The sequence below is a fragment of the Perissodus microlepis genome, chromosome 18, assembly GCF_051167445.1.
Source record: "Perissodus microlepis isolate ML-2025 ecotype Zambia chromosome 18, ASM5116744v1, whole genome shotgun sequence".
Taxonomy (NCBI): Eukaryota; Metazoa; Chordata; class Actinopteri; order Cichliformes; family Cichlidae; genus Perissodus; species Perissodus microlepis.
In genome coordinates, this window is record NC_140478.1 from 36,442,691 (window position 1) to 36,452,936 (window position 10,246).

At 39.3% G+C, this 10,246-nt stretch overlaps 1 protein-coding gene across 1 annotated transcript; it reads right to left on the bottom strand.

The window, feature by feature from the left end:
• Positions 1–7,176: 7,176 nt before the first annotated feature.
• Positions 7,177–9,472, bottom strand: LOC146368891 (tripartite motif-containing protein 16-like). The gene has a single exon (XM_084911343.1). It carries the CDS (start codon positions 9,269–9,271, stop codon positions 7,601–7,603), a length of 1,671 nt encoding a protein of 556 aa, XP_084767469.1. The 5' UTR covers positions 9,272–9,472; the 3' UTR covers positions 7,177–7,600.
• Positions 9,473–10,246: the final 774 nt, after the last annotated feature.

The following is a 10,246-nucleotide window of genomic DNA, read 5'->3' on the forward strand; positions in this document are numbered from 1 at the left end:
GAATTCAGTAAGGACTCTCCTGACCCTCTTCCCTTCTGATGTCATGCAGTCAGCTCTGTGGTAAGTCTGTGTGGCTGCTTGTCCTTGTCCTGCTGAATTACTTCAGTGACTATATTCTCATCCATCATGTCTTTGTTGGCCTCACAGTAGTTATGGAGCACAAAACAGGCATATACGGAGTATATGGGGACAAGGAGAAGTTCATTTAGATTAATGTCCATTGACCTTTGCAATGCTCCAAGCCGTGCTTTCAGTCTGCCAAAAGCACATTCAATGACCATTCGAGCTCGACATAAGCATAGTCCAACATACTGTTCCTGAGCAGTGCTTCCCCCGTTTGCGTGCTCTTTCAGTAGGTAAGGAAGAAATGGGTATGCTGGATCCCCAATAAGAAAAACTGGAATCACCTCATATTCCACAATTTTTTTTATTTTTATTTTTATTTTTTATTTTTTTTTTTTTTGGAAGAAGGAATCATGCCACTTTTCAAATGTGTGTTCAGCATGGAATTTGCAAAAATAGGTGCGTCGTGTACACTGCCTGGTTATTTCACCACAACATTAATAAATTAACTACCTGTAGTCACTGTTGGCTTGCATGTTAATAGAAAACCTCCCCTTCCTGTTAATATAGTCCATAGAATTTGTGGATGGTTGCTTTTTTTCCACATGGGTCCCATCCACAGCACCAATACACTGAAGAATTCCATAGGCTCGGTAAAACCCGCTACAAGTTCCTCGACTTTGGACTCTGTGAGTGGTAACTGTATAAACACAGGGCCCAAGTGAACAGTAACTGCCGTACATACTTGTCTTACTATTTTTGACACCACTTGCCTTGATAGACCGAAAGCGTTTGCAGTCTTTCGTAACCTCCCCTCATCAGCTAAATAATAAAGTGTGCATTCACCTTTTTTTACAACACTAATGGGCAAACTCATTTTGTTTGTTTGGCCTTCGATGTGTGGATGAAGTGGCTGACAGAGAGCCAAAAGTGAAGAGCTCGACATGCAAAAATGTTCTCTCGCCATTCTTCTGGAAGAACCGTCTCGCTTTCAAAGTTGTCCCACCAAGCGGTGGTCCGACCCGGTCTAGTCCAAAACCGACGACGTGGTTGGCGTCGGGATTTAGGTTGTGAGAGCGTCTGTGTAGAATTTAGAAGCCACGTCCAGAGTTCACTGTGACAACTGTCTTTTGAAATGGAGGGACAGTAACTGTGTGTATATGTAAGCCTGTTAAAACTTCAGAGAGTAAAATTATCAGTAACTTTTGTCTAAGTCCGCCATTGTACAAATTCATCTTCCCGAAACAATAACGTGGCGCACAGCGTGATGTCAAAAAAAGGCGCACACATTTAACGTTGCGTTTTCTCAGTTTTTCTCGTCCACACCTAAACGCTAAAACGGAGTTTTTGAAAATCTCCACTCTGGCAGGACTTTTTAAAAATCTCCTTTTTCAGTGACCCAAAACGCAGTTTAGTGTGGACGAAAGGACCAAACGCAATGTTTTCAAAAATACCCATGTATGTGTGGACGTAGCCGCTGATATTTGGCAGGCAACACCCAGGAATTTCAAACACTTCAGTAAAATATATGGAGTTATAATGAAGAAACTTTGTACTTAATATCACAATATTTTGTAATCTTACTTCCTTCTGACACTTTTGGAATAAGACATGGGAACAACTGTCTCCAATAAATCAGACTAATTACCAAGTAACTTATTCATAATGGAAACTCCAATTTAAGAATTTAAAAGATGACATCATCAAAACCAAACAAACAGTCCATTTAAATTACTAACGTTTTTGTAAGTGTGTAAGAAATCTTCTAAAAATTCTTTTTTGACATATAAATGGAAATATAAGTGCAGACATTTTCTTTGCAAAATGATAAAATCTGTGTGATAAAGGAAGGTCTGTTAAGTGTAAGAGAAACAACAACACACAAATACATCAAAACAAATCTTTAACAAACATTTCGAGCTCACAGAAGTTTACAGTTTCATGTAAACTTCAGTCGTGGCCTTTATGTTCATCCACAGAGCAGAGATAACTGATACTCTGCTGATCAGTACAGCAGAACATCTTCATCACCTCATCATAACAGGACTTGAAAGTTTCAGTTTTTGTTAAGTGAAATTATTATACGTGTTGAAGCCCTTACTCTTCATGTCACAGGGGGAACTTTGGTTGAGACTTTACGGTACAACTTGTTGTGACATCATTACTATGTTTGTTATGGGCTCTCACCATGATGGTGGGGCGCTGTATGTAGATGAAGATGGACTCTGCTCTTTATGTTAAATAAATATGCCCAAAGGCTAAAGAGTAGTGATGGGCAAAGCCAGGCTTCAAAACAATCTGACACCATCTCCACAGCGACACCTGCTGGACAATTTGGTTATCGCCAAGTCTTGATGATGCTGTTCTGTGAAACAGTGACACAGACGAGCCGTGCACAATTAAAACAAAGCTACTTATTATATCAGACAGTCAATAACTGCGATCAACACGTTATTCTGGAGAAATTCTCACAGAACGAAGGAAAGAAAAATGATGAGACTGTTAAAGACAGCAATCTGTGAATGTAGTGATCAGTGTGCTTCAGCAAAGATCTCCATCTGTTAACATTCGTGTTGCTCACAATAAATCTATTTATAAAGTAACACATACAGAGAAAAGACTGCAGTGTTTACTATAATAACCACACAGGTTTACGGCTGTTTTTGGGCTCAAAGTTTGGATGTGTTTGGTTGACTTTTAAGTTTTCTGGGAGTTCGTGTCAATCATCAGGTTTTTTCTACACCTGTCAAGCAAAGCTAGAAGCTGGCATAGTGTTAGCTTTGATTTTTAATCAACTTAATATTTATATATTTTAATGAAAAGACTAAATGTGTTGTCTTTCTTTATAAAAAGTTAACATTCATCACATTTTCTGACCAATCGTAACACTCCATTTCACACACATCTTTAAATCATCCTCTGCTGAGCAGCCTGTGAAGCATGAAGAAACCTTCCTGAACTTTCCCTGCTGTGGATTTTCCATTTTCTAACATCATGTTTTGCTGTCAGTCTGGAGTTTTGGTTATAATGAACCTGCATTACTTCAGTTGTTTTTGAGTTATTCACAATGAAGCATCAGTGAGAATAAAAAAAGGAAAAAACTCTGTCGTGAAAAGAAGAAACAGATCACGTGTAATTAATGAAAGTGTTTTTCTAGCTTTTCTTTTTTACAGTATAAATATATTCTTCACGGTGACACAGTGAGTAACAGATTATAGTGAGGATGACGTCACTTAATACTGAAAATAACATTTTCTGTTGAAAGTAGAAAAAAGATCGAGTCAGAGCTGAAATTCCCGCCTGTTTTATTTTCTCACTGTATTACCCTTCAAGGACCTGCAGCTCAGTAAAGCGTCCGACAGCCAAACCCATCTGTTCTCTGATTGGATAGTTAAATTTGTGATTGACATGACATTGACCAATCAGCTGAAAGGAAGAAAAATCGGGTCAAAATTCGTACTTGTAAGTTGAAACTTGAGTGCAGAGTTTCACGTGTTTTTTTTGCTTTGTATCTGTAACCAGACCTTAACAAATAGAAATTCTGACATGTGTAAATATTTTTACACACACATATTTTTTACGCACACACAAATTCTTATCTACAGATGCACAAATATATGCATTCTGATTTACAAGTACAAAATATTTAAGACCACAATTTGAGCCCATACAGGAGGAGGCTCCACCTCTACACACACACACACACACACACAGACAGAGGAAAGAAATAAAGAGCAAAAGGTGGAGAAACAGATAAAATGGTAGCTTGGTACATGAGGACAAGAAGACCACAACAGCTTCTGTTCCACTGCTATACATATACTGTACTTATTGATGAAAACTTCCCACAGGACCTTCAGTCATTTCTGACAGGAAGTTTATGTCCATCCTTTAATACTTATGGATGAGGTGACATCCAGGCAGCAGTCACATGCAGGTTTGTGCTCCACTTGCATAAGGTGATCTCTGCACATCCAGAATATGCTCACCTCATGGACCTGAAACTTTCCTGTCCATAATGCTCTCCAAGGCACATGATCTCACATGTGAGGTAAACCTAAGCAGCTTCTTAGACTACCATGAGCTGGATGACTAAGAACCTGCACAGACATCTGTGAGGTAAACATATTTTTCTGTGACCATCATTAAGTCAATTCTAGGTTTCATGTGCTGATTCGGGTGCTTCACATTTATTCTGTTTTAGAGCAGGTGGAGAGGGGGAACCAGATGGGAGCAGGTTCCACTTTGGGTGAGGAAGTGGAATAAGTGATCACCTTTTTGTCTCAGCTTGTCATCACAACTAAATTCATGTTTAAATGAAGCTTTTTACTGTGACACTGATATCTGTATTTGTAATTGTACCTGCCTTGCTTTGTCACTCCAGATTTCAGCACAGTTCTCTGCACTTGTTTATATGACAAAGTTTGACAGCAGCAGGGCTTTATGTTTGTGGGTTGTTTAATAATGTGAGGCCTTCCTCAAACCGCTGCCTCAGTTCATGCTGAAGCCATCTGCCATTATCTACTAGAAATGCTGTCAAACCTAAAGTGAGGATGTGGTCCCAGCTCGCATAATTAGAGAGACTAAACCAAAGTGGTCTTCTCTGCTGAATATGGTGCCATGGTAGAAGCAGCAGACAGATGGATGTCTTCACTGACAGTCATGTTTTCCTGTGGCAGTTACTCTTTGATGATATGCTTTACATTACCTTTGTTTTAGGTAAGTGTGTTATCATTAAGAATCATTAAAGATAATTTAAGGTATGGTTGGCATCGTCTCCAAAAATAAGTCTTTTGATGTGATGGCTGTATGAAGCCATAATCTTTATTAATCTTAATCTTATTGATATATAAACCCTCTAGTTTCAGCAGCATTCTTCAGGTTTTTAAAAGCTTCTCTGTGGCAGTGCTGCCATTTAAAAAGTAATTAGAAAGATTCCTGACTGACCTGCTCTATTGTGTGTAACCTAAAGGGTCTGATTCAGGTCTGTGGTGTATATTGAGTCAGAAGCTAAACATGCTGCTGAAACACCTGAGGGTGGTCTATGAGGAATACATCCCAGGAATCATGGAGATCATGCTGACAGAGCTTGATAATTGAAGATGATGCAGGACGAGCGGTTCAGGAATCAGTTCTCATGATGACGATGTGCAACTGCATCTCACCATTATTCTCTACAGAGTTGGTAACATTTCCCATATTTAACAGAATAGTAACTTTGATTTGCATTTTCTGTTAACAACAGTAGAGGCAACAGAAGATTCACACTGATGGATGAAGCCCATCAGTGTGAATCTTCTCTTCTGCTACAACGTCACCTGCTGTCTTCAATCCTCCATACCCGACAGTAACAGCTGACTGTTGTGTTGAGCTTCTTTGTGAGATCTGTTAAATGTAAAGTTCATAAATCCACTACACTTTTTGTCAATGTTTGTTTTTCTGTTCTCATTCCTGGAGCTACCAAAAAGCAGAGGTGGCAAAAGTGCAGACGTTCTGTATTTAAGTAGAAGTACAGATACTCGTGTTACTCAACTAAGAGTAAAAAAGTTCATGCTCTGAAATAAAGCTTCTGTGTGAGTTCAATAAGAAAGATCTATGGTCTCACATCTGTCCAGGTGCTGCCGGCTGAATCTAAGCTTTATCACTTCCACTGTCAAGCTGTTTGTGTCATCACTGGTCTGGTCCAATCACATTCTCCCGGCCTTCTCCAGGCCAATCACCATTCATGCTGCGTACTTTAAATCTCACTGTGCATCTGTCATTCTCCTTCATAGACACCTTTGTGCAAAGCACCTCCTCCCCAGTTCCACCTCTCATCACTCAAGCTTCATTCAAGTCACCTTCATCTCCATCACCAGCATCTAGGCTCTGAGGGGTCCTGCTCTAATCTGTTTCACAGCTGGAGCTCCGTTCTGCAGAGAGACAGACCACCAAACACCTTTGTACATTCTGTTTATCAATAAATCATCTTCATTCTTTCTGACGATCTCTCCTTATTGAAATGTACTTAAAGTAAAAAAGTAAAAAGTTGCTCCTTAAAGGAAAATTCTACCATCAATTTTTATGTAAAAGTAACTGAACCTGGTGCTATATTAATATTATAATAACAAGAATTAGTAAATCAAAATACAAATGTTCAAATCTAAATTCCAATTCTAATGACTGTTAAATATCTCATCTGTAAAAAGCCTGTATTGAAAACAGTACAGCACTTAGGGTCCAGCATAGCAGTGATATCAGTTTTACAGCAGGAGCAGTTTGGAGTCCAGTCTTCTTCAGCTGACTGAAGAAATCTGCAAACGTCATGTTTGTCATATTTGTACACAAAACTGAGGTTGTCGTGTAAATTATCAGCTAAACTAAATGTGCATTTTTATGTGTTTCTAATGAATGAATGGCCTGTAACTAAACAGAGAAACAGTTTAATACAGAAAAAGTCATTTTAATACAATATTATGCAAAGTGTTTCTAAAATTATAAAACTCAACGAAGGACACAGTTCTATGTAAAAATGATCTATGACACAATGCACTTTATGATAAAGGCTTTATTCAGCCTAAAAACATGGCAGAATGTAAAACATGTGGACAAACTGAGCTGAGGTGCTTTAACCTCCTCTACATCCCTGTTAGCAGGATGAAGGCGCCCTCTTGTGTTGTGCATCACTTTCAGATTTCACTTGTTAACCTGCAGGAAGACAAAACTTCACTGAGCCTTCAGCAGCTTCAACATCATCAGTAAAGACAGATTTAAATATGTGTAATATCACACTGTGTCAGTTTGTTCACAGGAGTCACAACCTGTGACACTGATGCTGCATTCAAGGACCATTACAAACATCTCAAAGGACTTAAGAACATCAAGAAAATGTGACTTGTTTCTCTGTAATGAAGCTGTTTTAGTGAAGAAAGTTGAAAGGTCACAGAGCGACTGCTGAATCTTCTGCTCTAAACATGAACTCTGAACTTTGTGATGCTTCAGGAGGAAAACTGCTTCAGTTATTCTCTCAGATTAGTTTCATATTTTCTGCATCAGATTTGAGTGAGATCCTGGAATGAAGACAGAAGAAAAGACTTTGTTCAAAGTTTGATTTATAGTCAAACCTTCCAGTTTATTCACACAATAAAACATCAACACAATATATGAATTCATTCATTAAAATCACAGTTTTTCCTCATTTGTTTGATGATTTTGACAAAAACAAACACACACACATGGTCTGCCATACTCATAAAGAGAAATGTCGACATTGTTCAATACAAATATTCCAGAAACATTTAGAGGATAGAGAAGTTTACATTTTCATGTGGAGAAATATTTTAGTAAATCAAAATGATGATGAGCAGTGATAGCCTCCATAAACAGTCACAGGAAAGATCTCCTTTAAAAACTCAGAAACATCAAGAGAACAACTAGAAGATGTGGAGGTACCACCCATAATGTTTGACTGACAGCTGATCTCTGTGCAGAAATGATGGAGAGAAAATAAAATGAAACTAAAATACAGATTTAAACCCACAATATGAAAGACTTCAGTCTATTTGAGCTTAATCAACTCAGCATAGTCTCCAGGATAAAATAAATTATCGTAAAGCCTCAGTCCAGCATAGAGCGGCTGAGTGAATGTGGTCTGGACTCTGTGGAGGAGAGTCATGGTTTCAGAGACGCTGTAGAAGGACAAAATACCTGCTCTGTGATCCAGGTACACTCCTACTCTGGAGGAACGAGGACCTGAGACATACGTTTCGATGTTGTTGTACCAAAATGAATAAAAGTTGTGAAAATAGAAAGCAAAAGATTTGTCATTACGTCCAAATCCACATTCATTTCCTTTCCCTGCTCTGCTGATACTCTTGTATGCGACTGCTACTTCAACTCCTGTTCCTCTCCCCTCCACCTCCCAGTAACAACGTCCAGTCAGACTCTCTCTACTCAGGACCTGAAACCACCAAGTGAATCTGTCTGGATGATCAGAATAAGACTGTTCTTCCATTACTGTTGCTTTTCTGTTCCCCTCTGATAATAACAGCTCTTTGTGTGCTGTGTTTGGATCCAGTGTGATTTCACATGAATATTTTAAGAATTCAGCTCTGGTCTTTGGCTCTGGTGAATCTGACAGTGAAACATCCACTTCAGTGACTGTCAGTGAGATGTTTGTCCATTCCTCTCTCAGAATGTCCTGTAGTTTATCTCTGACCTCTGACACAGCTGCTGTCACATCCTCAAAGTAGCTCAGAGGACGGATATTGATGCTGGATGAGTCTGTAGACTCACTGAGTGCTGACAGTGAGGGGTAGTTGTGTAGAAACTGGATGTGATCCTCTGTGTGTGAGAGCTGCTTCAGCTCAGCATCTTTCCTCTTCAGCTCAGTGATCTCCTGCTCCAGCTTCTCCTGAAGCTCTTTGACTCGACTCACTTCAGTTTCCTGCTGGGATCTGATCTGCTGCTTCACATCAGAGCTTCTTTTCTGGATGAGATGGATCAGCTCAGTGAAGATCTTCTCACTGTGCTCCACTGTTTGATCAGCAGACTGATTGATGGCCTCCACCTCCTGTTGAAGCAGCTTCACATCTTTCTCTCTGTCCTGGATTCTCTGCTGGATGTTTTGTTGACTCACCTCCAGCTCTCTCTGCCTCTCAGTCCTTTCTGCTGCAGCTGAGACTGTGTCGTGGCCTTTATGTTCATCCACAGAGCAGAGATAACAGATACTCTGCTGATCAGTACGGCAGAACATCTTCATCACCTCATCATGACGAGAGCAGATGTTCTCCTGGAGCTTCTTGGAGGGCTCCACCAGCTTGTGTGTTTCAAATGCGGAGGATATAAAATGAGGCTGAAGGTGTTTCTCACAGTAAGAAACCAAACACACCAGACAGGACTTGAAGGCTTTCATTTTTCTTCCAGTGCAGACATCACAGGCCACATCTTCAGGTCCAGCATAGCAGTGATCAGCAGGAGCAGCTTGGAGTCCAGTCTTCTTCAGCTCCTCCACTAAATCTGCTAACATGGTGTTTTTCACCAGGACAGGCCTCGCTGTGAAAGTCCTCCGGCACTGAGGGCAGCTGTAGATTTTCTTCTTTTCCTCTTCATCCCAGAAGCTTTTAATACAGTTCATGCAGTAGCTGTGTCCACAGGGAATAGTCACCGGATCCTTCAGTAGATCCAAACAGACTGAACAGCAGAATTTTGTTTGATCCATTTGATTCATGTGCTGTGCCGTTTCACCGTCTCTCAGTGACTGTCAGACAGTTTCACTTCCTCTGAACAGAAACAACCTCTGTGCTCTGAAGGGAAACAGATCTCTGCTCTTGTTCACCTCCTACAGGAAATGAGGCTCACCAGCAACTGCATTTACACCATGTTGTTTAGACCCATCCTGATACAGACACATCTGTGAAGGGAGGCACTAAAGAAATATTCTCATAGCGTGACCAAGAGCCATTCAGTTGATGCAGGGTGTGGTATGTTTGGTTACAACATGCATTAACAAGTCTGACCCAGTTAAAGTTTAATAGTTTATCTTTACTTGGATGTTTGAAATTTGACAGTCAACACTCAGCGAGTTCATTTTATATTTCAAAAAGTTCAGCAAAGTTTAGGATGCTGTGATGAATAAAAATAAATGACACTTTATATTTTGACATTTTCTAATCTTAGTTCATTCTCACACTTACAGAATGATGCATGGGAACAACTGACTCCACTAAATCAAACCTATGTTCAAATGAGATTATGATCATTAAATAGTAACAAATATTTTAATTTAGCAATAACAAATACAGATAAGTCCACAATTTTTAAAAAACAAACAAACAAACAAACAAACAAACATTATTTTGTAGTTTTTCCTGTGTACACAGTCACAGTGGATTTTCAATGAAAACATCAAGATGTGCTTGAAATGAAAACTTTCAAGTTTAATTCAAGGTTTTAGTAAAATTTTGCCTGAACTGTTTAGTAATTTTTCACAAAGTGTCCATGTCAGTAATTCATTCAAATGTATTTTGGTCTGAAACTGATCCAGTAAATGTAACTTTTTCTCACCTACTTAATCGAGTATTTTAGTTGTTTAACTGTCATTATAACTAAACTGAACATCCAAAGCTTTTCTCACTGCAGTTTTGTTGTGCAGTTATAGCAGCACTTTGAATCATCCACAGTTTTATAGAACTGTCTGTTGAAT